Here is a 27,880-nt window from a genome sequence, read left to right as displayed (position 1 = left end):
GCGTCTATCAGGTTTGTCAGGTTAATATATACTCCTATTACCCATGGCAGATCTTCTCCTGTCTGCACCGCAGAGGATACTCGCAGAGTGCTCATGTGTGCTGTTTACAACGTGACCTAATCATATCACATGGGTTTATTTGCAAATTATCTGGATTGTAGCCAGTCACCCTCCACGTACACGAGTCGCTTTCTTGCCTTGACTTTGAATTGCTTGCTAGGTGTCCTGGTCTCTTGGTCGAGACACTTTAGTATAATTTCTCTCTTTCTGATAGAGTTGTGTTTATGTCTATAGATATCTTGGGGATGGAAGGTTTCACTTGGAGTCCATCATGATCGCCAACCCAGAAATACCTGCATACAGGTAAGCTAATGTGCAGTGATACTTTCTCTCTGATTGGCCATCGCTAAGGCAGACATTACAATTACTGTAGCTCATGTTTAGGGTTAAGGATTTGAACAAACTTAATAATACATATTATTAGGTAGAAATGTTGTTTATGGTCATTGCTAAAATGATGTTGTTTGTTAAAGGGGACATTTCACAAAACGTTTCAACAATGTAAAATAAATCTTTGGTGTCCCCAGAGTACATATGTGAAGGTTTAGCTCAAAATATCATATAGATAATTTATTATAACATATTAAAATCACCACTTTGTAGGTGTGAGCAAAAATGTGTCCTTTAAAATGCAAATGAGTTGATCTCTGCACTAAATGACAGTGTCGTGGTTGGATAGTGCAGATTAAGGGGCCATATTATCCCCTTCTGACATCATAAGGGGAGCCAGATTTCAATTACCTATTTTTTTAACATGTTTGCAGAGAATGGTTTACCAAAACTAAGTTACTGGGTTGATCTTTTACACATTTTCTATGTTGATAGAAACACTGGGGACCCAATTATAGTACTTAACTTAAAAAAAGTCTGATTTTCATGAAATGGCCCTGAAATTTCATATCTGCAGGTATGACCCATACAATAAAGTGTTTTCTCGAGAGTATTATGACCATGAAGCCATGAGGGCCACCAGACTGCAGGCCATAGAGAAGGCCCGCTCAGCCCAAAGATGGGGTCTTATCCTGGGCACCCTCGGCCGGCAGGGCAACCCTAAAATCTTGGAGGTGAGACTCTTCGCAATAGAACGTGATTTCTGTTGGTCTGTAGATATCTATCTTCCTCAAGATTCGTAAGCTGTTTACCCAGCTCGCACCTGTGCTGAAATCTCACCTCACATCTTTCATGGACACACACCCTGCGGCATTCGGCTGAAGAGAGAGAGAGAGAGAGCACTGGGGGCCTTAATCGATTTTTCAGGGAAGGGCGGGTTTTCTGCCTCTCGTCTGCTTCTCCATCTCCTTTCTTTGTTCTCTGCCTCTTTTCATCTGTTCATTTGTATATATTCAGATTTGGGCATTGTTTTGGCAGCTTTTTTTCCCTTTTCTCATCTCATCCTCTTTTAATTGGTATGCACTGAGGAGAGAAGTGAGAGGAATTCAGTGCCTAGACAAACACACAGTGTTGGTGATTCTGGGGGAGATCTCTGTGATTTTGTTTTATCCTTGAAGCTCATGGTGTGCCTTTTTGAACAGTGATTCTCTCTACCAGAGCACACGTACGCCAGAGGAGATTTCAACAGGTTTCTGGAGGGTACTTTTTGAATTTGATGTTAAAGCCGTGCTATAGCAAAATGCATTGATGGTGAAAGTGACTGACTGTGATTGTTTGAAGTGACAAATAATGAAAACATGAAATAAATCTGTCAACAACGAATGACCCTTATGTCATTTCAGACCATTATGTCTGTCATCTGTAGAAAACAAATACAGAAACATTTTTGTAAATTGTTTTTGAAAGGGGACTGAAGATTTCTACTTTCAAAAACATGTAAGAGCCTCTTAAGGGCAGTTTATATTTTCAACCGTAAACGGGAACATTTATAATGCGGTTTTAAAGGTCCCGTACTTTCAGTGTTTTAGAAGCTTTGATTGTGTTTACAGTGCGCAATATAACATGTGTTCATGTTTCACGTGTAATAAAACGTGGTATTTTTCAAACAATTTACTTATCTCTATAGCGCTGTTTTCACCGTCCTAAAAACGGGCTTCCTTGTCCTATGAAGTCCCTCCTTCAGAAATATGTATCGAGTTCTGATTGTGTAGTTTGTTTAGTGTGTTGTGATTCGATAGCAGCTTAGCTTGCAGTTAGCTTAGATGGTGACGGACGTATTCCTGTGGGCGGAGTTTAGTCAAAAAACTGTTTTACTGACGCCATTTAAGCAGGAAGTAAAGGGCTGTAGTCCTTACTGTCCGTTTGCTGTGGGCTTTGAAAGGCAAATTCTGTTAAAGAAAATATATCGCCTGCCAGTGAACTTTGAGCATTTTACAGGTATTATTTGCTATTATAGCAACATTACACATCAACTAGGGTTTAAAAAATGGATCAGAAAGAACGTGACCTTTAAACAACAACATTTTGATGATGGGTATTCAAAGTGCAAGTTTTTTATAACAATACCTTGTCGTCTCTTTGTAAACTACGCAAACATAAATCTGTGATAACACAGATGTTGTGCGCATATGTTAATTCAGTCTTTAGGCATGTGTGAGTTTAACCAAAACAACAATGGCGACATAATTGTACATTCACACCGCCACCGGCGAGAGCGTCAAAAAACATTGCATTCTCTGGAATCCTCTCAAGTTTCAGATTGAAAACTTGATTCCACCTTCCGATTGGTTGCCGTCATAGCTTATTACCAAAAAGTTGAGCTGATTTCAACTCTCCTGGACGCTCATACCGTCCAAGACGCTGCCCACAGCTCGCTGCTGGCTATCAATAAAAATGAATGACTTCCGGCCACTTTGGCGGTCTCGGCGGTGTGAATGCACAGTAACTGTGTTTGTGCTACTCATGATATTAAGTTTATAAAGACCTTTTCAACAAAGTTTACAAAATGTTGCCATTTTATAGTCCTGGGTCACTTGTAGTTGCTTGATGCTTTTCCTGTTTTGATTGTTTGTATTTATTGCGTATTTAAGTATGCGCATGTGTTTCTTTATGTAGTAACATCGCCATCTAGTTGCCTGGCACAGTTAGTACAGCGTGTTTAGTCATCTTTGCACATTCGTGTAAATGTGGATCTTTTTGACAACATTGTTGTGTGTATGGGACATTTTTCAAATATGCAAATAAATAACGTTTCTGCGTCATGAAAAAAAGCCTTAAAAGTATTGTACAGTGGTAAATGTGAGGTCAACACCGCATTCCAAGTTGTTATGCACATGCCATTTTTGTTTGTTTTTCCAGTGCAGTCAGTAGGTTTACAAATTTTATTTTACCCTCAACAGTTATATGACAGTGTGAATGTTATTCTATTTAAATGAAATAAATATGTCAAAAGATACTTTATTACTGTTCCAAATTATTATGCAGAATGCACTTTAACCAAATGCATAATTATATAATGGATAAAAATGATCCAAAAACAGATATCTGTCAAATGTGCTGCATGGACACAAAACAAACATTATCCAAAACCAATCACAATGTAAAATAAATATTGTATTTACACAAGTTGCATAGTAATATATGACCATATCTTTGACATGACTTTAACTCACCCATTCATTAAACTTGTAAGTATGCAAGTATAGGTTTTGTCTTTATTTCACTTAAAGATGCTATATTGCATCCCTAAGTTGATGTATGGAATTATAGTGCTGTCCACCTCACAGATCTTTCATATAATGATGCACCACAGGCTCTTAAATAGGACTGAAATCAGAGGATGATGCTGGTACTACCTTGATTTCTTTCTTATTTATACCCATATGAATTAAAATGGTCATTGATGCTGACATTCCAGAATGACATTCATCTCTACTATTCAGTCTATTATGGCATATCAATGAATAAAACTGTTTGAAAATAGTTTTCTTGTATTCTCAGCTCAAAGCAAATGTTTCATTTTTGCAAGTTTTGGTTTGGGGAGGGGTGAAAATACAGCTTTATGCACTGAAGGATGCTGTATTGAGGGGTTCTTGGGATTCCAGAGACACTAGCAGGTTTAAATACATGTTTGCTTCTTAACTGTGGCTTTTTATTGCTGCCTATTTTCTTATATAAATATTTTTCTTTTTTAAGATAATGCACATGTTTTTGACTTTAGAAATATATTTTTTCATACCCATGTTGCATGAGAACTACAAATTACTTAATAATTTGGAACAGCATATTTTGCATATTTGTAAAGTATTAAAGTAACTTTTGACATTTTTATTTCTTTAAAATATAACTGTTGAGGGTAAAATAAAAATTGTAGACTTACTGACTGTACTGGAAAAATAAACAAAAATGGCATGTGCATAATAATTTGGAACACATTGTAAAGGCTTCATTTTATTTCTTAAAGTTCAACTCTGTTAACTAGTTGCAAAAGCTGGATGTGACGATTCTCACCCAAAGATATTGCATGACTTCAAAAGATTTACAGTGTAACACACGAGTGGTATTGATGCTTTTGGATACATTTTATAATACTTTCATGTCTTTACAGAATCTTCAAAGCTCTGTTCTCCATTCATCGTAGTGGCACTGGCCACGAACAACCAGAACTTTTTTGAAAATCTCTTTTAAAAGACTCAAGTAATGGCATAAGTGTAAAAAATAACATGTAAAAATGCACACCTTATTTTTAAATTTTGAAAAAGTATTAAATCATATCTGTTTATTAGGAAACTCTATGGCTTTGTCGCACCCTGCATTAAATATTCTGTGTATCTGTCACATAAACGTACAGCGCGTACACAGAACTGCAGTCGTCAGTGACCCTTTTCAAGGTTAACTAAGCCAGCTAATCTGTCCATACACTTCAAATGAAGAAGAAGAGTACTCCTTTCCACTCGCCTTCCTTTTTCGGCTGTGCTTTGAAGCCGACCATTCACCCGCATACCTTCTCACTGATGTCTGCAGGTTTCTGTTGGTAATATTTGTGGTCCACTGGGCTTTACACTTCAAAGTGTGCAGGGAAAGTCTTGTAATGCAACCCTTTATCCTGAAGTGAGCTAGAATTGTGCTATTATTCCCTTTTTCTCCTGCCTGTCACAAAAGGATGAATAATTAGATGTTAAGATGAATAAATTAAAATTGCATAAGAGCATATTTATACAAACACACTCACGTTTGTTTTTTGACCTTTTAATTTTTTTGCTTTTAAATAATTACATTTTTACTAATTAAAACCCAATTATTTCATTTTCATGTGAAAGTCTAATTACTTAGTCTGTTGACTTTGCCTTACAAACAACTTACCGTATTTTTCGGTCTATAAGCCACGTTTTTTTTTTCATAACTTGGCTGGTGCTGCGTCTTACTGTATAGTCAGGTGCGCCTTGTAAGTCAGAATGAAATAATTTCGACATTTATGAGGCAAGAGACAACATTACCTTCTACAGTCGCAGGAGTCCGCCATATGCTGCTTCTGTATTTATGTAATTCAATAAATTCAGTGATGTGGAATGACGAGTATGCGAACGTCATGCTAGTTGGCTTGTTTGGTTAATTAAACCTATTCAACCTTCCAGGTAAGTTCAGTATGCTATAGTTTATTGTTTAAAAAACTGATAATATTACTTTTAACGTAAAGACATCTATTCAGCCTGCTGTTCTGTCTGCTATTGTTTAGTTGAATAACTTGCCTTTCCAGATTAAATGTCTGTTCTTCGGCTTGGATTTTGTGAAATAATTTTATAAATAAACGTGGCGTATAGTCCACTGTGACTTATATATGTTATTTCATCTTAATGATGCATTTTTGAATAATGCAGCTTAGACTCCGGTGCGGCTTATAGTCCGGAAAGTACGGTACTGCAGTATCTGATGGTAATACCATGGTACAGTCATTTCTCTGAAAGTGGAAATGGAAACAGTTATCTTGTTCTTCAATAAATTTCGTGACATTTTATTCTCTTTTCTTTCCTCCTACACTGTCAAGTCTTAATGGTGTTGGCAACTGTTCACATCGACCTTGAGCTCTATGCATGAAATTAGATGTTTGTAATGTAAATCTGTTTTAAAATTCTGATCAATTCTCTCTCTGCAGCATTTAGAGTCTCGTTTGGAGTCTTTGGGCCGGTCGTACACTCGAGTGCTTCTGTCTGAGATCTTCCCCAGCAAACTGGAGCTTCTCGCAGACGTGGACGCGTAAGTTTCTCCCCATCTGCATGCACGGTCACGGTCTCCATTTCACACAATTAAACATCGGCTCACTTCAGACAGCACACGATAAAGCTCTTTCACACAGGTTAATCTAGGACTAGCACACCCCGAGGACGAGCGAGGTACCTGTATGAAACGAATATCATAAGCTGTGTCCGACTGGGTCACAGGTTTTGTGAACATCTCCTCTGTGGTGCCGTTGGGTTATTGTTGCGGTGGGCTTTGAGATTATTGAGGGATGCTCTGTGAAACAAAAAGCCTTTTGGTTTATATTGGCCTCATGTCCTATTAGTTTAAGCAATGTTATTTGAATAATTATAAAATTACTTATACAAATGATGTGTGAAAAAAGACACTCTGCTTTTAAGTAGTGCAGAGCTTTGTTATACCGGCGTTTCAACTTCACATTGGCTGTTGACGTCTTTGCACTGTTAACACTCTTGGTATTTTTTACATTATACTGTTTACTTGCACATTATACTTTTATATTCTGCATTTTTTTACATATTTGCACCCATGCAATTTTATACAGTGTACTGCTTAAGTATGCATTTTACTGTATATTTATATGTTACACTGGTTATAATTTGCACAAATTTCGGTAGCACTTTACACTAAGGTTGTATTAGTTAAAGGAATAGTCTACTCATTTTCAATATTAAACTTTACCTTAACTAAGAAGAGTTGATACATCCCTCAATCATCTGTGTGCGTGCACGTAAGCACTGGAGCGCGCTGCGACACTTCGATAGCATTTAGCTTAGCCCCATTCATTCAATGGTACCAATCAGAGATAAAGTTAGAAGTGACCAAACACATCAACGTTTTTCCTATTTAAGACGAGTAGTTATATGAGCAAGTTTGGTGGTACAAAATAAAACGTAGCGCTTTTCTAAGCGGATTTAAAAGAGGAGCTACATTTTATGGCGTAATAGCACTTTTGGGAGTACTTCGACTCGGCACAGTAACACCCCTTCCTCTCCCATTGTGAGAGGGAGAAGGGGAGCGGACTTTTCAGGCGAGTCGAAGTGCTCCCGAAAGTGCTATTGCGCCATAGAGTGTAGTTCCTCTTTTGAATCCGCTTGGAAAACGCTACGTTTTATTTTGTACCACCAAACTTGCTCGTATAACTACTCGTCTTAAATAGGAAAAACGTTGATGTGTTTGGTCACTTCTAACTTTATCTCTGATTGGTACCATTGAATGAATGGGGCTAGGATAAATGCTGTCGGGGCGTCGCGGCGCGCTCCAGCGCTTGCGTGCACGCGCACAGATGGTGGAGGAATGTATCAACAATTCTTGGTTAGGGTGATAACATATTTTAATATTGAAAATGAGTAGACTATTCCTTTAACATTAGTAAATGCATTAACTAACATAAACAAACAATGAACTATATAGTTTTTCAGCATGTATTAATTCTTGTTAATGTTAATTAATGTCAATAAAGTTATTCATGTTAGTTCATGGTGCATTAAAGAGCACCTATTTCATTGCTAAAAAACAACGTTATTTTGTGTATTTGGTATAATACAATGTGTTTGCGTGCTTTATGGTTAAAAACAAACATTATTTTCCACATACCGTACATTTTTGTAGCTCTAGATTTCCTTGTCTTCATGAAACTCCCTGACCGGAAATGTGACGCTCCTTACCATGTTTGAAAGATTCGCACACAATGCAATGCTAACAGGAGTTAACTTACAGGCTGTGAAGTCAAGCAGGAGAAATTATGATAATGTCGGTCTTGTCTACATCACCAATCCCAGGAAGTAAACTGTTGCCTACAATCCGTGTGTTTGTTGTAGTCCAAGAAAAGAGGTTCACGTTGGAAACGATAATTTACGTCATCGTTTACTTTGGGGTTTGTACCTTTTGCATATCGTTAACATGTACTACACACCAAAGGAAACGTAAAATCGTGAATCGGACTATTGGTGCTCTTTAATTAATGTTAACAGTTACAATGTTTGATTTGATAAATGTATTAGTAAATGCCGAAATGTTTTCACTGCGCATGCCGGGGTCAGAAAAGTCATTACAGCATATTGAGTTGCGTATTATTCGGTATCGTCAAAAATGCCTACTTGCGTCATGGGCTTTTAAAATCGCACCAGGTCTGCCGTTAAGTTTTTCGGGATTCCTGCAGAATCTCAAAAACAAAAAATACAACATCTGTGGCTTTTATTTTTTTTTTAAACCAGTATTGCATTGTGCAGTTAACTACACACTATCCCCGACTCCATGACCAATGTCTCTGGGGACGAGAGATTGGCACAGCTGCCATCTTAACATGAATTAGTGGGAGAACCGGGGTCATGAGGTCAGAAAGTGAAAAAAGGCGAGATAGGAGGAGGCATGGAGGTTATATTAAAAAGGAGCAAAAAACTAGAGAGAGATCAGCCGTCCTCATCAGTCTTGTGCTCTTGTGCTGCATATGTAATGGCAACAGGGACGACAAGCAGAAAAAGTTACACCTCTCTCTCTCTCTCGTTTCATCTATTAATGTCAGTGGCTTTTGCTGCGATTGGTGTCGGTGGAAACGTGAAGATTCGAGCAGAGGAAGACATTGAGAACATTGCGAGGACATTTTTGAGGGAAACGTGATCGGTAATTAATGCCGCACTGGTGATGTCAATGATGTGGTGAAGATGAGATGATGTAAGACAACGGTATCAGCTGACTGCCAGCAGTCGCCACTGTAATTGGAAGGTTAATCGAACCGTCCAGTGGGGAATTGCCAGAGAGAGAAGCATCAGGAACAATATTGATACCTGGTTTATAGCAAATGCGTGAAGGTTGTTCAAATGGACAGCTGAAATGGCCTGGAAATGAGTAGACTTTACCACTTGAAACTACTTGAATTTTACGAATACGCTGGTGTTTGTGAATCCTGCGGTCAGTGTGAAGTGTTTGATGTTTAGTTCAGGGGTCATTCCTGTTATGCCATAAAAAGGCAAATATGTCTGTGTTGTGATTTAAGGAGGTGTTTGTAGTATGCTAGAGAAACATGCTTTCAGAAAATGTATACAGTGGAAATTTTGCATCTACAGGATGGAAATAAAAATGATTGAGCAATCTTCTCCACTAAGCAATGATAAAAATGATTGCTTAGTGAGGCATCTGTAATTGTATAGTAAAAAACAGATGTATATAGTATTATTGAACAGAAAGGAATATTTAGTGTCAATTTTTAAAACCAACTGCATTGCGTACTCCCACACACCCAAATAAGGTCATTTTCTCGTGGTGATGTCATCAACGAACTTGATTTGACAAAAAACAGGATAGAAAGATATTAAAGGTGCTGTATTCACCTAGGCATAAATGAGTAATACAAGTTCTTTACATGATAATGACATATGGTGAGCCTCAAACGTGATTGTTTCCTCCTCCTTATGTAAACCTTGTACATGCTAAAGACTGTTGGAAAACAGGCCAATCTCAATATAACACCAACTGTGACGTTACAGTTGATATGTACACCCCAACATTAAATTAAGTACAATGCTGTTGTAATGCTAAAAACAAAGTTGTGATTGTTGAGCTAGCACTGTATGCTAATTAATGCTATATGTTAGTGTTAGGGCTGAAGTTCTACTAGAGGGTATGCACATGATTTCACCTTTGGCAAAAGTGACTGCGGTTACACCCACTGAGTGGCAAAAAGTCTGAGTGACAGGATTAGCATAGCGTGAAAAACGCGTCTAAAATGGGAAAAGTAGTTGTGTGATCAACGGTGCTAACAGATTCAACAAAAATTTGGAGCGGTCTTTTTCCAGACTCCAAAAAACACTCAAATGAGAAGTAAATCAGTAGCAGTAACTATATGTCAGGTATGTAGCATTTTGGAATTAAAAAATCCTATAAAATACACCAATTAATTGCAATTGTAATTGCAAAGTTTTGTCAGTGAGCCTTCAATAATAAACATCCATTATGATGAGCCTTGTGTTCTACAAAGGTGGGACGGTTTAATAGTGTTAGGCACGACAAACATAATGTCAGGAAAAGCAATGTCTGGCCATATGCCAATGTCCACAGACTACTGATTGTTTGGCAAGTTGTTAGAGTCACTGTTAAGGCCAAGGCAGCAGCCGCAATGAAAACCAGCCATTTTGTTGAATGTTTTGCCATTCAACAGGGCGAGCTTCGGCGTGGTCACATGGAAAACCGACGTCTTGCATACCCCCTTTTGCCGATACAGTTATGTTATTGAAAAAACACAAACTTACCACTCAGAAACATCCATTAACAACTCCAAACAATTAATTATTCCTCAAATTCAGTATCTTCGTCTGATACAGGCTCAAACATGCAGTCTGTTTGCAAACACACAGAGCTACTGAAGGAGCTTCTCTGAGAAACAGCCAATCAGAGCAGAGCTCAACATTATTATTCATGACCCTTTGAAATAAGGTAATCATAGGCCATTTCATTCTAGGGGCAAATCCTAGGGTTGTAAATGGACATGTAAACAACATGTCTCTGAATAATTGTTGCCCTTAATAAAGCCACATACCTTCTATGTGGATATCAGAGAACAATTTTACATACATTCACCTAAAGGACTATTAGGAACACTTGTTCAATTTCTCATTAATGCAATTATCTAATCAACCAATCACATGACAGTTGCTTCAATGCCATTTAGGGGTGTGGTCCTGGTCAAGACAATCTCCTGAACTCCAAACTGAATGTCAGAATGGGAAAGAAAGGTGATTTAAGCAATTTTGAGCGAGGCACGGTTGTTGGTGCCGGACGGGCCGGTCTAAGTATTTCACAATCTGCTCAGTTACTTGGATTTTCACACACAACCATTTCTAGGGTTTACAAAGAATGGTGTGAAAAGGGAAAAACATGTATGTGGCAGTCCTGTGGGCGAAAATGCCTTGTTGATGCTAGAGGTCAAAGGAGAATGGGGCGACTGATTCAAGCTGATAGAAGAGCAACTTTGACTGAAATAACCACTCGTTACAACCGAGGTATGCAGCAAAGCATCTGTGAAGCCACAACACACACAACCTTGAGGTGGATGGGCTACAACAGCGAAAGACCCCACCGGGTACCACTATTCTCCACTACAAATAGAGGCTACAATTTGCATGAGCTCACCAAAATTGGACGGTTGAAGACTGGAAAAATGTTGCCTGGTCTGATGAGTCTCGATTTCTGTACTAAAATGGCCCCCACAGTCACCAGATCTCAACCCAATAAAGCATCTTTGGGATGTGGTGGAAAGGGAGCTTCGTGTTCTGGATGTGCATCCCACAAATCTCCATCAACTGCAAGATGCTATCTTATCAATATGGGCCAACATTTCTAAAGAATGCTTTCAGCACCTTGTTGAATCAGTGCCACGTAGAATTAAAGCAGTTCTGAAGGCAAAAGGCGGTCAAGCACAGTATTAGTATGGTGTTCTTAATAATCCTTTAGGTGAGTGTATTATTTCAATGCATTCTTTGGCACATATAGATATTGGAGTATAAAATAATAAGCAATAAAAACAATTCCCTAAAAATTATAGTACTTAGTTAAGAGTGAATTTGAAGAAATACCTGGAATATTTCTAAATAAATTGCCATTTTAATATGTTTAGGAGAATAGCATCTAGAGACATGGCAATCCATTCAAACCAATGTAGTTACATTTTTATATTCACCAGTTTGTACATAATTGATATAAAATAGACCTACAGTAACTAAAGTAATTTGCATTGTGGGTTTATGTATGTTTTATCTAGTGGATTAGGACATATATGATATATATAGGGGACATAAGAATGCATCGCTGGAATCACCCAAGGCAAGTTTTATATACAGAGATGCTTAAAAAAGAAATGTAAAACAAAGGCATGTTTGCCCTGAGCTCTTACGCTCACACCTATAAGAAATACCATGTCTGGCCTGTCTTTCATTTATATTTTGTTTGATAGAAATCCATCTTTAAGCAGGAGGAGATAAATATACACTAGATCAGTGGTACTCAAACTGGGGGCCATGAGATGGTGCCAGGGGGCCCCAGTTTTACGAAGGAATGCACCGTACACAAGGGGGGCCGCACGCTGAAATAGTTTCAGAACCACTGCACTAGAGGTTGGGCAAGAATATAACTGCACTGTATTTTTTTTTAAAGGGGCAGTTACGCTAAGTGTGGATTTACACTGAACTCATTAACTATAAGAGCTTGTTCCAACCTACACTGAACTAAAACTGTTTTCACACAGTTAAAAACCTCATTTAGATGCATAAATTGTTTTATCCGTACTATAAAATCGTGAATTGGTAAAATCAGAACATACATTATTTGATGTTTACAATTCAGTAAGAGTATGTGAAGTGGTATTTTTGAGATTTCACTCTAGGTGGTTAAGGCCATGGTTATGCCTGTATTACATTAACACTGTTACAGTATCTATCTAGGTGAGCCAGTCTTTGAAAAGCCAGTGTCCCAAATGCATCATCTGTAATCGTATTTTGATAGGTGGGTCTCTGATTGCATTATTATAGTTACTTAGAAGTACGTTTACATTTTTGCATTTGGCAGACACTTTCATCCGAAGCAACTTACAGTGCAGTTTATCAATTTGTTCAACGAACACAATACACTACCAAGTGAGCTACATAAACAAGTAGTACTGTAAATATTGAGTGCTGTCCATTTCTGGTTGACATAACCAAAATAGAGGTTGCCTTAGTACTGTAAGTGTAAACAGGGATATGTAAAAATCCACCACTATTAATGATCGCCATTGTTAAGGTCAAAACCTCAGATAACAAAGTTTACACTCATCTTGTGAAATTTTCCTCAAAGGAGCAAGGTACTCCCCCGGCCCTCCCTTTCATATATATGTGCCCTTTATTTTAAGCCTAATGTAATTACACTTCTCTGTCCATTTTAAATGAGGTTTGTAGGTGCGGATGCCCATTACCCCATGGATCACAAAGGTTAATTGTGCTATTGTATGCAGCAGGTCGACTGGCTAATTAAAATCCATTATTTTCACGCCAAAAGACGAAAGCCAATTGGTGACACTGCTCGCGCCAGCACGAGGAAACCCCCCTACAGCCATCACAGATCATCCTCCTTCAATTAGACTCTTTCATGTGAAGTCTTGCCCTCCCACCTTCACCCTGCGGTTACGGGACCAGCATGAAGACGCTCTCATCAGGACTGCCTTCACATGCTAATGGGGCCACTTTTGAGAAAGCAAAACAGGCATCATTACGCGTCTTTGACCTCTCTTGGTAGCGGATGCCTCGGAGCAGAAGTGGATTGGGAGAATGGGTTTGATGCGGACAGACGGAAGAGTGCGTTTCTGGCCGCGTGGCTCCCCATAGCGAGGGTTGTCTCAGGCGAGGGGACAGATGCTGGCTCTGATAAGCCTGTAAATTGAATTTGATGCCATGCTGAGGTTCTTTTGCATAACAGAAAATTAATTCTACTTTAAATACCGAGTAAATATTTGTTTTTACTTACTGTTTACATCTCATTTCTTTGTTTGTCTGTTTCTCCGGTGATATGGGGTATTTTGAGGAATACCACTGTTCCTCTCCTAATTCCCTGTGTGATAAGCTCTTTGCATGTGCTTCTGCTGTTTCGTTTTGCTGATGGTTTTATGATATCTGCTTGGGGATTCTTTGAGAGCTGGTTGGAACCCCTGATGGGATTTTACCAAATGCACACTGTAGTTAAGACAAACATCTGTTGCATCTGGTGTCAAAATCAGATGCACTGTAAAAAATTGTTGATACTTATAATTTTTAAGTATAATCAAATAGGCTTTTTAATTTTTTTCAACTTAATGTTGTAAATCTTGACTAGAGTTGCTGTAATTTGTATATTTCATTTGTTGAAATCAGCTCAACTTTATGGTAATGAGCTATGACGCGGTTCGTAGGCAACCAATCAGAAGGCGGAAACCGTTCCACTGTTCAGAGAATGCATTCGAGCTTCGGAGCGTCCACTACACCTTTTCTTTATTGTCGTTGGCAGGGCAGCCGAAGCTTTATCGTTTTATCGCTGGCATCGCTTTATCTTTTATATTTAAACAATCTGCAAAACAGCATTGCAGACACCTTGCATAACCTGAACGAAGCACACTGATTGGCTTATCTTGTTCTCAATCTGGTCGATGTGTGCACATGCTCTTCGTGAAGAAGTGTCCATACAAGGAATTCTGCCCTTTATATCATCACACAGTGCCATACTCGAAAAAAAAATCCAAAACTTATACGATTCCTATTCGGCACACAAATGAAAAAATTATTATTTTTGTTTTATTTTAAAGGGCTCATATTATGCAAAATCCACATAAATGTGTGCTGGCAGTGTGTGAACACAACCACCTTAAAATAAAAAAATCCACCTACTCATCTTTTTTCATTCCCATTAAATCAGAGCAGTCTTATTAAGCCGAAGGTATACAGTACTTGGGCCGTTCGCGTATGCGCGCCGTCCGCATGACGTCATTTTCGTCATCAGGAGGGTCCGCGGTCATGGCCCTTGTACGACAGCGCACACACTTACACAAAGGCAATAGACAGTGTTTGCACACACCATCGTCTTTTCTTCTTTTATTTCCACTTCTTTCAAAAACAGAAAGCTGTGGAGCATTTTTGTCACCATAATATGTGATTCCTGCTCTTTGTTTACTTATGTTTGCTCTAAAATTTGTTTGCAATGGTGTATCCGCTATTTTTCTTCATCTATCCAAATTTTTTAATATACTGTAAATGTCGCAAATCAATGCTGCCCCGATGGTCTGCTAGGCTACTTATCTGCTTGTAGCCTGGATGAGTATACTTGGAAAGCTGGAAAAAGGTATACCCGGCCCTTTAGACATGCTGTTTTGATTCACTTGTTAATGTGATGTCACACTAACAAAGCTCTGTCCACAGGTTAGGTTAACTTACCCAAAAAAGCTTTTTTTTTTAAATGTGTTTGTTAGCATGTTGTAGTGCTAATGCGGCTAAATATATTTTTGTCCCAGACTGTATTCACAGGAATCAGATCTATTTTTAACCCAAAGCAGTAATTTATTTGCATGTAAAGAAACACACATGTGAAAACAGCATTTTTTTTGCTCCTTCCGAAATAGGGGCATTTTGGGCATGCTATAAGAAATTCTGATTATGGTATTTTGAGCTGAACCATTCTAGGCTCACCTGAGACTCTTATTGCATCTTGTAAAAATGTGCATAATATTGGCCCTTTAAGTTGCATAAGTTTACTGATTAAATTGTCAAAATCATTTAGTCAATGAAAATAACATTTGAGTGCAGATCAATGAATGTTCCTGGACGATCATTGCATTAGCAGCACAACGCTTGTGGGTTTAATTCCCATGAAACACATCGTTCATGAAGTTCTACACTTCCTTCCATTTTACCACACGAAAATCCATTTTACAGAATTACCCAGATCTTTGTTCAGAATGAGTATAGAGACAGTATTGGACTGGTAATATGTAAACACATTTCTACACATTTACATTATTTTGTTTAGGCGTTTACTGTACAGTCAGATGGGGGCACACTTATATTTATTTCAGTTAGTGACCCATGTAGGAATGCCTGCCACATTGAATCATTTATGAACAAAAAATGTGGTTGTTTATTAAATCTCTGTCCTTTCTGTCTAAAGTGAACAGTCCTTAGCCACAATATTACGCCAAAAAATTACAGACCTTGTGAAATCTGACCACTTTTATACAGTACTAAAGACGGACAGCTGCTACATCAATTTGTGCCCAATTAAAAATAACTTGTACACACAGCCTAATCAGTTTTCCACTAAATCTTTATCCGCTGTAAAGGTTTCAATAATGCTCCGTCATTCATTTGTTTGCCTTTGGGAGTGTGAATAATTTGGCATCAGGCCTGCCATGATACAAACCCGCGGATTAAGTGTGACGCTCAAGGCGGAGATTAAAGAATGGGTCATGAGGAGCAGATGCAGCACTGCAAACATCCTAATATTCCCAACAACCTTCTGATTTACATTATGGATCAATTACTCGCCGAGACTTTCTTAACCCACATAGAGGTGAAAACCGAGTCAGTCCTGCTGAGAGAACAGAAATTCAGGATAAACTTTGCAGCATCTTAAACTTTTCCATTTCATTTATTCAATCTATTTAAAGTAGCATACATACACCGTCTTGCCAAGCATACACGGGATGCATTCTTGGATTTGATCAAGTCTCACTTTGGGACCTACATCTAAAAATAAAACACGGTAAAATATGTCCTCTTTAAAGCAGCGTGTCAAGATAAATAGTTGAACACGCTCTGCCTTGCTGTTTTGAACACAAGAACGGGTTTGGTGTTAGAGTGTTGTTTACGTTCTCCTCTTAGGTGTTGAGTTTAGCATAATGTGGATGTGCAGAGCTCGCTGATACTCTTTGCATTAGCCATCAGAATACCGACGCTACTTTTATATTCATAACACACAGTCTCAATTCAAATCTGCTTCTCTTGACACTCGCTGTCCCTTCCAGGGATCACTCGTACTATTTCTCATGCGACCCAGCCCAACCTTATCCCTTCATGTCACTGTTATTCCTTTCTGTCCGTCCTGCTCTCTCTCTTTCTGTGTCTCTCTTTATCGCCCAGTCTGTTTGCTATGTAGGGTAGCTCCATGGAGACTAAGGCATTGCAGTGCAGTGTTAATCTAACTCACCTAACCTTTCTCATTTCTACCTCTTTCTCACCCTAGCCCCCTTTCCATTTTTTTGTCTCTCTCCGGTCTTTTTCTTTATTTTATTTGACTTTATGGTTGTCTATATAATAATGCTTTGCAGGGAAGCCTTAGGGCAGTGCAGATTTGCTCTTATATTTACTGAACAGAGTATCGGTGCTGCACATCAATATAGCTCATATTCACATTCTCTCTGCATCTCGAGGTGTGCTTGGCTTTCCCAAGTGAGTGTTTGTGTGTGTATTTGTGCGAGGAGTGCAAGAGAAACGCACATGTATGGTGAATAATAATAATAGCTGGGATTTAATGCAGCACATTTCATTATTTAGTTTGAATTGAATTGATCCTGTTTACTTTTTTGCGTGTACAATCTTTGTTTACTTATCTCCAAGAGAAGAATGTCTTCATAATGTGCAGTAGCTCAATGGTAGAGCATTAGCAGCCCAAAAGGTTATAGGTTTGAACCCAGGCAACAGACATACTAATAAAAATGTATACCTTGTAATGCAACTTGTTTAAATGCAATTTAAAATGGCAGCTTATTTTGTTAAAATAAGATATTTACCTCAGTTTTTTCTTTCGTCTTTGCCTATAGGTGGGTGCAGATAGCATGTCCTCGGCTTTCCATCGACTGGGGAACGGCTTTCTCCAAACCTCTGCTGTCTCCTTATGAGGTACGTATGTCTTGCATGAATACACCACGATCCATCGTACTTTACTGTCAAGAGTAGAGCAAAAGACCCACAGTTAGCACGAACGCCCTTAACACGCTCCACGAAGATGTGTTTCTGCTGTTTGTATGCACTTGTTGTTCACCTCTGCCCTGATGCTGCTGTCATTTCGACATGAGAATTTGACCTCTGACTGTCATATTTGTCTACGTCCAGAGTGAATTCTGTGTGCGTGCCTTTAAGAACGTGAACATGTGTGTACAACATGTGTGTTTGCGTTTGTTCACGCGAACAGACAGCTGCCACCGTGCCGTGTAGCGTGCTCTGCCCAAGATACAGGGTTTGTTTATCTACCGTGCCTGCTCCACAGAGACACACAGGAGATGGTTCAGTAGCTCCTCCCACTGGCCGACCAGCTACACTGCCTCTCCAATTCTCTCGCTCATCCTCTTATCAGCAGAAATAAGTACACAAACACATCCCGACTCATGTCATGCCAAAGCACGGCTTAGCCAGAATCAGACAGCAAATAGAACATTTGTCCTGGGATAGGTGTCTAAGATAAATCCCTCGTCCCTCTTCCCAGATGAAAAACAAAAACAGGGTAACAAAAACTAGATCTATCTATCTATCTATCTATCTATCTATCTATCTATCTATCTATCTATCTATCTATCTATCTATCTATCTATCTATCTATCTATCTATCTATCTATCTATCTATCTATCTATCTATCTATCTATTCATTCATCCTGTATATAAACTGTATATACTGTAGATAGATCTGTCTGTCTGTCTATCTATCCATCCTGTATATGCACTGTATATACTGTAGATAGGTCTGTCTGTCTGTCTGTCTGTCTGTCTGTCTGTCTGTCTGTCTGTCTGTCTATCTATCTATCTATTCATCCTGTATATAAACTGTATATACTGTAGATAGATCTGTCTGTCTATCTATCCATCCTGTATATGCGCTGTATATACTGTAGATAGGTCTGTCCATCTGTCTGTCTGTCTGTCTGTCTGTCTGTCTATCTATCTATCTATCTATCTATTCATCCTGTATATAAACTGTATATACTGTAGAAATTTTATTTCATTTTACTTGTTGATATGTTTTATCATTGTTGCATGGTGCATTCGCACCAAACGCAAATGAAGCGTTAAGCGCGAGTGAATTACATTTTTAGTCAACGCAAAGACATGATAGACATCTTGCGGCACGATTCGTGAATGACGCATTTCTGGTGTTTGAGTTAAAAAATAGGAACTTTTTTGGATATTTCCGGAGCGTTACCCAATCAGGAGATTGCTCTAGTAGTGACATGATTATGACGTAGCGAGCTAAGAAAGAAATCGGAACAACAATAGAGGACAAAATCATTGTTGCTGTACAGTATGTGGACACCCAGACCTGTACGACACATCTTCGTATTTTTATAGTAACAGGAATAAAAATTGTCTATTAAATACATTTTGAGACTACAAGCTAGCTAAAGTCAGCAAATTGAGCCTATTAAAGTAAGTTAATTCAAGCGTCCAACTTCGCACGATTTATTTGCTTCATTCGCGTCTGGTGTGAATGCACAGTAAGACCAAACTCTACTTGAAATAGTAAGTCATTCGTTTGAAACGCATGTGGTTATCGGCCACCGGCAGAATAACCAAATATCAGTCGATTAATTGACCTGGCTGAAATATCAGTCTATCATTACAGTGTACCCAATGAACTCGTGGAAAACTCATTTCTGTTGACTTTTTTACTCCATCACATCTCTCAGTGAATAATGATAATGCTCTATGGTGCCATATTGAATCACGGCATAATCGTATGTGGCTCTCATATTCTCACCATAATCTATTTTCATTGCGGCTTGGCCCACGCCGGAGCTGAGCACATTCGATGTCGTCGAACAAATGTGGCATTATGAGAATAGATGAGAATGCAACATTAACACGCTGAGGTTTTGTGAAGGACCACCCCTTTATAAAAGAAGTAACAGCACCGGTCGGTTCATTTGAATATCTAAATGCAAATGGGTGGAGTCCATAGCATAGGTTTCTGAAACTGCAACCTTAATATATTTCAGCCTGTGATTGCTCTTTCTGTGGAGTCAGAATAAGATGAGAATAGGTAAGATGTAAAGGAGAGAGAGAGAGAGAGAGAGAGAGAGAGAGAGAGAGAGAGAGGCAGCAAGTTCAGAGTGTGTCATGTTATATTTATAGTCAATATGACACACATGCCTCTCTTGTCAGCGTTGGGATTAGTAGGTAGCTTATGCACAGCAATGATGAAACGCCAGTGAAAGGGGGATGGAGGGATCTATATGTCATAATGTCAGGGTTAATAAGGAAGGGATGGATGGAGGAAGAGAAATTGATGAACTGAAGGTGGTAGCACATCCAGAACAGACAAGTGGCACTTAGATGGTTGATACAAAAATAAAACATTTAATAAGACATGAGTTTCTCTACAAAACAAATTAAATAAAAAAATTAAAGGTGCAATGTCTATCTTTGAGAAGGATCTCTTGACCGAAATGCAATACAATATACATAACTACACTCACCTAAAGGATTATTAGGAACACCTGTTCAATTTCTCATTAATGCGATGATCTAATCAACCAATCACATGGCAGTTGCTTCAGTGCATTTAGGGGTGTGGTCCTGGTCAAGACAATCTCCTGAACTCCAAACTGAATGTCAGAATGGGAAAGAAAGGTGATTTAAGCAATTTTGAGCGTGGCATGGTTGTTGGTGCCAGACGGGCCGGTCTGAGTATTTCACAATCTGCTCAGTTACTGGGATTTTCACGCACAACCATTTCTAGGGTTTACAAAGAATGGTGTGAAAACATCCAGTATGCGGCAGTCCTGTGGGCGAAAATGCCTTGTTGATGCTAGAGGTCAGAGGAGAATGGGCCGACTGATTCAAGCTGATAGAAGAGCAACTTTGACTGAAATAACCACTCGTTACAACCGAGGTATGCAGCAAAGCATTTGTGAAGCCACAACATGCACAACCTTGAGGCAGATTGGATACAACAGCAGAAGACCCCGCCGGGTACCACTCATCTCCACTACAAATAGGAAAAAGAGGCTACAATTTGCACGAGCTCACCAAAATTGGACAGTTGAAGACTAGAAAAATGTTGCCTGGTCTGATGAGTCTCGATTTCTGTTGAAACATTTAGACGGTAGAGTCAGAATTTGACGTAAACAGAATAAGAACATGGATTCATCATGCCTTGTTACCACTGTGCAGGCTGGTGGTGGTGGTGTAATGGTGTGGGGGATGTTTTCTTGGCACACTTCAGGCTTCTTAGTGCCAATTGGGCATCTTTTAAATGCCACGGCCTACCTGAGCATTGTTTCTGACCATGTCCATCCCTTTATGACCACCATGTACTCATCCTCTGATGGCTACTTCCACCAGGATAATGCACCATGTCACAAAGCTCGAATCATTTCAAATTGATTTCTTGAACATGACAATGAGTTGACTGTACTGAAATGGCCCCCACAGTCACCAGATCTCAACCCAATAGAGCATCTTTGGGATGTGGTGGATCGGGAGCTTCGCGCTCTGGATGTGCATCCCACAAATCTCCATTAACTGCAAGATGCTATCTTATCAATATGGGCCAACATTTCTAAAGAATGCTTTCAGCACCTTGTTGAATCAATGCCAAGTAGAATTAAAGCAGTTCTGAAGGCGAAAGAGGGTAAAGCACAGTATTAGTATGGTGTTCCTAATAATCCTTTAGGTTAGTGTATATTATCATTGGTGTATAAAGACCTCACATAATGAACTGTATTGTTTTTATTACTTAAGAATGTGCCGTTTTTATCTACACACACCGCCGGAAGTACATAAAAGTCGGCGTCATGTTTCTACAGTAGCCCTAAACTGCTCTGTAGAATGCATTCCGTCCCTATGTTGTATCAGACGAGACATGTTTGTTCTATGGCAGCTACCACAGCTTCTCATTGCGTTTTGAAATTGAGGTTTGTGCAATTCTCAATCTCACCACTAGATGCCGCTAAAACACATTACACCTTTGAGTAGTAATTTTTTTACTATTTTTATTCACCCATCACCTATAGGGGAACCACAGTTCATTGTGTCAGATCGGGTGTATTAACCCCTTGCTCACAACAGCCTTTTATATATTAAACGTTTATAATGTTCTGCAGTTTCTTAATAGAATAAATAAAATAAATTAAAATAAAAGCTCTCTGTAATGTTAAATTAGACCGTGCGCTTAGTACATTTTATGTTGCCTTTAGGCATAAAAGTGAGCTTTAAAATTTAACTGCAACTCTTTGTGTTTGCTGTTGCCCTTTCAGTCAATATAAAAAGAGTGCCTGTTGCATTAGGATGTGAAGGGCATTTAAGAGAGATTTATTGAGAAGCATTTGCTTATAGGGTGTTGTGTTATTGTCATCCAAGTGAGACGGTCCTTTACCAGAGGCGGAGGTGTTTGTCATTTCTCCCACAGTATTAGAGCCATACATTACTGTGTGCCTCACGTGTAAAGTGGGCAGACGTATCCACGGGCGGAGATGAACACAGCACATTGATTATTCATATAAGCAGCTCAGTCTGACGGAGATCCCGCCAGAGTTTATGTAACGTAGCCGCATGCAGAAAGAACTCTGCATTTCTCCCGGGGCCTTGCAAATGTATTCAGCTCCGTTTGTAGTTCACATGAAACGGGACAGATTGCTCCTCTGCTTAGAGTCTCTGCCTGATGTATATCGCCAGTGGGGAAGATCTTTTGCACATTGGTAATACATCGAGTTATCCAGGAGATTTTGGTGTTTGGTGATTGAGGCGTGTGTGAATCACGTGAAGCTCTTCCCTTCGTGAAAGCACCGGGTTCGACTAGAGCTCCCTTGATATCTGACTGTGCTCGTGGCTGATGCGTGTATCGACCTGTCAGCCGTTGGCACGTTGTTTTCTCAAGATTCTCAGGCCTGAAGCTACAGTGTTTAATGCTGCAGTCTATCGATGTCTTTAATTAACAATGTCTCTCTCTCTCTCTCTCTGTTTCACAGGCAGCTGTAGCACTGCAGCAGGTGGAATGGCAGGAGGTTTATCCTATGGATTTCTATTCCAATCAAAGCCTGGGGGCTTGGACCCCCAATCACCCAGAACACCATCCACAAAGACCTGTACGCAAACCTGTGCAGGTGTGTGTGTGTGTGTAGAAGTAATGGTGTTTCGTGGATATATGTGACCCTGAAGTCTCATAATCTAATTATGAGATTAGAAGCATCAAATTTTGATTTCATGCATTGATTTCAGTCTTTGACATGACCTTAAACAGTAAATCACAAAAAATACTTTAGCTGGGTTTTCACAGGCAGTGTCACATTTGAGATGTGGTTTAATATGTGTGATTTAAAGTAAATATATGAAAATAATTTATTAAAAAAATCTTATACCTGCAAAATAAAGTATTAAGCAATAATTCTCAAGGCACAAATGCTTTGCTTTTATTAAAAACTTAGTTAATTAAGTAAATAAATATGAAATTTATAAAACATTGACCATACAGCATATTCATGAGTATCAGCTGACGCCACTCACATCTCAAACTTCTCTTTCGCCAATTTGAGTACCTGTATTGGTCGCAAAAGAACTAGAAGCTATGCCATCAATATGTTGTGAGCATCAACACTAAGAAGGCTCGACACAACATGATACTTTGCTCGAAGTATGTGTCTTTACACGTGAACTCGAGCATTGAGAACATTGTTTGTGTACACAGAGTTTACTAAAAAGAAGGTTTTGGACAACTGACTTTGGTTGTTTTGGTGTCCGCTCGCCACCATCTTGCCTGTCTAGATGTATTGATCTCCAAATGCGACGTGAGGAGGGAGGAGAGTAAAGATGGATAGCTCCTAAAGCAAAGTTCCATATAAATGCACGGATAAATCGTTGTTTTGTTGCAAGTGAAAAACAATATTGACCTTCTAGTTGAAAAACGAGCCTAATATGAGATTTATTCATTCGGAAATCGATTATTTATGTCTGGCAAAGATGGCGAGCGGACACTGTGGCAGACAGGGTCAGTTGTTCGAAACCTTTTTTTTTTTGAACTCTGTGTACACAATGTTCTCAATGCTTGCGTTCATGTGTAGAGATCCAGGTAATACTTTGAGAAAAGTTTCATGTTGTGTCGTGCCGCCTTAGTGCTGTAAAAATAGTGGTAGTTCGGCAGCACCGGACAGCGGCTGGAAGAACGCATCAGGGATCGAGTAGGCATCACACCCTAAACAAGATATTTTTTTAAAGTAGCGTTTCTTTTCATGACAGTCGAGGTGTGAAATGGTGTCTTTTATAGCCATTTACCGAATCCGTAAAAATCATAGACAGTAAAAGATAAGAAATCTGTAAATCGTAGCAAGCTAGCCAATGCTTGTCAGTAGCCTACTGTTACTCGGTAGGTACTCAAGATGGCAGCAGGCAACTGGAATGATGTAAAAGGTCACATGACTGATATTCATCAATAGGATAGTGTTTCACAGGAGGCCTCAGCAGATTTCCGAGGGGGCCACAAGATGACTTAAAAAGATAGTTCACCAAAAATGAAAATTCTCATAATTTTCTCATCCTTATGTTGTTTTAAATCTGTATTTCTTTTTTCTGGTGAACACAAAAGAAGATATTTTGATAAATGATGGTAAGCACACAGTTGATTCTAACCATTGACTTTCATAGTAACAAAAACAAATCCGATGGAATTCAATGGGTGCTGTCAACTGTGTGCTTACCATCATTTATCAAAATATCTTCATCATCATTTATTACAATACTTCCATAATATTTGTTTTTCCTACTATGAAAGTCATGAGTTTAAATCAGCTGTGTGCATACCATCATTTATCAAAATATCTTATTTTCTGTTTATCAGAAAAAATTAATTCATAAAGGATTAGAACAACATGAGCATACGAAAATGATTTTTGGGTGAACTATCCGTTTAAAAGTATTCAAAATATGACAAAACAAGCAATAAAATAAGCTAAAACAATTTTTAAAAAAATTTACATTATAGTAGCGAATATACATAGATCTAGTCATTCCAGGCTCTAGTGCATTTTATTTGGAAAAAATAATTTAAATATTGCGTGGGCAACAAGGGGGCCTGGAAGTGAAAAAGGTTGAGAACCACTGATCTAGAACCTGACCAGTCCGTTTTATAATGAAAATTATATCATACTGCCACCTTGTGATAAAGTGCAATCAGAGCATATGGGAATAATGTTTGCACCAGATCTGATATTACCGGTTACTTTAGAAAACATGCTTAAAGAGCACCCATTACATTGCTAAAAACAACGTTATTTGTGTATTTGCTGTAATGCAATGTATTCATGTGGTTTTAAAAAACACATTATTTTCCACATACTTTGCCCTGCCTTCCTGAAACACGTTGATTTTGTACAAACCTCATTGTTCTGGAAAGTGCAGTCTCCTCCGATTGGCCAGCTAACCCGTGCGTTGTAATTGGCCTGAATACCTCTGTCGTCAGCCAGAAATGTGATGCTCCTTACCATATTTTGAAGATCAGCTCCCAATGCAATACCGACGAAGTTAATATCGCCTTTACTACCATATCAATACGAGCCGAATCTAATCCAGAAAATGCAGATGACGAAGATTTAAGTTGGTAATGATAACTTGCGTCATCGTTTACTTTGGGATTTGTACCTTTGTACACTTACACACCAAAGGAAATGTAAAATTGTGAATCGGATAATAGGTGCTCTTTAAAGGATTAGTCCATTTTCTTAAAAGAAAAATCCAGATAATTTACTCACCACCACGTCATCCAAAATGTTGATGTCTTTCTTTGTTCAGTCGAGAAGAAATTATGTTTTTTGGGGAAAACATTGCAGGATTTTTCTCGTTTTGATGGACTTTGATGGAGCCCAACATTTAATACTTAATTCAACACATAACAGTTTTTTTCAACGGAGTTTTAAAGGACTATAAACAATCCCAAATGAGGCATAAGGGTCTTATCTAGCAAAACGATTGTCATTTTTGACAATAAGAATTACAGATGTACACTTTTGGAGCACAACTTCTCGTCTAGGTCTGAGCGCGATGTGCTAGCGTGACCCGACGCGGTGCGTCATGACGTCGGGAGGTCACAGAGGACGAACGCGAAACTCCACCCCAGTGTTTACATGTGTTGAGAAAGAGGACCGTTCCGACGTTGTTGTATGTCAACTGATAGGCTACTAATTAATGTCTTTGTGGCAGTTTATTGTTTACAATGGTCCGCAAATTTGCGTTTTATATATGTAACACGTGACCTCCCTACGTCACTACGCATTTACGTTAGGTCGTGCTGGACCGGACCAAGACGAAAAGTTGTGGTTTAAAAGTACATATTTTTTATTTTTCTTGTCAAAAATGACAATCGTTATGCTAGATAAGACCCTTATGCATTGTTTGGGATTGTTTATAGTCCTTTGAAACTCCGTTGAAAAAAACTGTTATGTGTTGAGTTAAGTATTAAATGTTGGGTTCTATTAAAGTCCATTAAAATTAGAAAAATCCTGCAATGTTTTCCTCAAAAAATATAATTTCTTCTCGACTGAACAAAGAAAGACATCAACATTTTGGATGACATGGTGGTGAGTAAATTATCTGAATTTTTCTTTTAAGAAAATGGACTAATCCTTTAACACAATGTTTGAATGCATATTTGTGACCCAAACAGTGAAGACCCAGTTAAAGTCATTTTTTGTGATTGACTATTTTCTGCAAAAAATCAGTAAAGAACATTCAGTGAAAATTTTACTTTGAAATCTTAATTATTGACTGAGCAAGATAATGTCAAAGATTGAAATTAAAAAATATTGATGCTCCTAATCTTTTAATTAGATTATGAGACTTTTGCTTGAATTTTACAGACAGGGTCACCAGTGTCATTTTGGTTTATTTGCAGAGTCATTGGACTTTTCCCAGTTGAATTTGTCTAAAATATTGGTGTGCTAATAAGTGTAAATGAGCATTTACGCACCCAACTGGTTTGTTAATGCACACTTAATGGTAGAAACTAAATAGCAGTGTTATTGTGTTAGAGAATCTGACTCAGCCTTTACTTTAATATCCCTTCAATCTCCCACAGAAGCCAAGTTCAGACGCAGGTCAGCAGATGAGAGGCTGTGGTCAGGACCAGAGCGCCTCCTGTGGCTGCCAGGCAGATTAAAATCTAACCCTTTACACCAGCAATCTGCCAGCCAACCACAGATCATCGTGGACATCTGCAGGAGACAAGCAGGCCAATCAAAACTCAGCGTTCAGCTCTGTTATCTCACTATGGATGGCAGAGCTTTTCAGTGATGTGCCCGCAAGAGACTACCAAATCAGACCTCTATCGACATTGTGCCATGAGTATGTGTTTAAAATAAAATGGGGATAAGAGGAACTCGCAAAAGTTACAGAGATAAATGCATAAGTGCGCCAGGGTGTATTTTGGTGTCCTGTTCTGTGCGTGTGTGGAGAGAGAGAATCGGAGCTCAGCCGAATGAGCAGTTTTTCATCTTGTGCTATGCGGATGGCTTTAGTTAAATGCAATCATCTTGGCCTTCCTTTAGAAAGGAGCTGCCAAGCACTTTTCATAGGTGACCTTCTTCTTTTGAAAATTACGGTGGGGAACCGGAGCATATTCAGAATTATTCCTCTGCGGAGAAAGATAATTCACATTCAGAGCTCAGGCTTTTGTGTTTCCCGTTTGGCCATCGGAAGTTCTCCAACATAAAGGAACTTTTGTGAACGTTTCGCACAGGGCACATTTTTAGTTAGACGCAAAATAAACTGTTTACGGTTGACTGTCAAGGCTTTGATTTACTGCTTCTATGAAACCATTATGTTTATTTTCTTTTATACCAAATGGACAGTAAAACCCCGGATGGTTCGCCAGTCAGCTAAAACACATGGAGCCAATTTCCCTAAAGCGGATTAGGCCAAGTCTTGGATGAACATTCACTGTCAGCAGCGATTATTCACATTAAAATCTTTAAATTGTGCGAGACTACAAATGATTGGTGACAGGAAAGCAGCCATATTCCTCTGCACAGGGTTAAATACCTTTTTTATTCATCTTCTAAATTATTGGTCTTTTGCTTATGCAGTCTTGTGTAAAATGTACAGTATACATCATATCAAGTGTTTAAAGGTGCAGTGTGTAATTTTTAGAAGGATCTCTTGACAGAAATGCAAAATAATATACAAAACTATATTTTCAGGGGTGTATAAA

At 38.8% G+C, this 27,880-nt stretch overlaps 1 protein-coding gene across 2 annotated transcripts in view; it reads left to right on the top strand.

The window, feature by feature from the left end:
• dph1 (diphthamide biosynthesis 1) overlaps window positions 1–27,648 on the top strand; it is a 107,413-nt gene extending 79,765 nt beyond the window's left edge. For both annotated transcript variants that reach the window (XM_055196630.2, XM_055196631.2), the window contains 6 exons: window positions 295–363; window positions 968–1,124; window positions 6,104–6,204; window positions 17,516–17,594; window positions 22,656–22,790; window positions 26,750–27,648. In XM_055196630.2, coding sequence (XP_055052605.2) covers window positions 295–363; window positions 968–1,124; window positions 6,104–6,204; window positions 17,516–17,594; window positions 22,656–22,790; window positions 26,750–26,830 — 622 coding nt within the window. In that variant the 3' untranslated portion in view covers window positions 26,831–27,648. The remainder of the gene's footprint in view (window positions 1–294; window positions 364–967; window positions 1,125–6,103; window positions 6,205–17,515; window positions 17,595–22,655; window positions 22,791–26,749) is intronic.
• Window positions 27,649–27,880: the final 232 nt, after the last annotated feature.

This window comes from Misgurnus anguillicaudatus, chromosome 24 (assembly GCF_027580225.2).
Source record: "Misgurnus anguillicaudatus chromosome 24, ASM2758022v2, whole genome shotgun sequence".
NCBI lineage: Eukaryota > Metazoa > Chordata > Actinopteri > Cypriniformes > Cobitidae > Misgurnus > Misgurnus anguillicaudatus.
The sequence above is the reverse complement of the archived record's forward strand: the minus strand, read 5'-3'. Positions and strand labels throughout refer to the sequence as shown.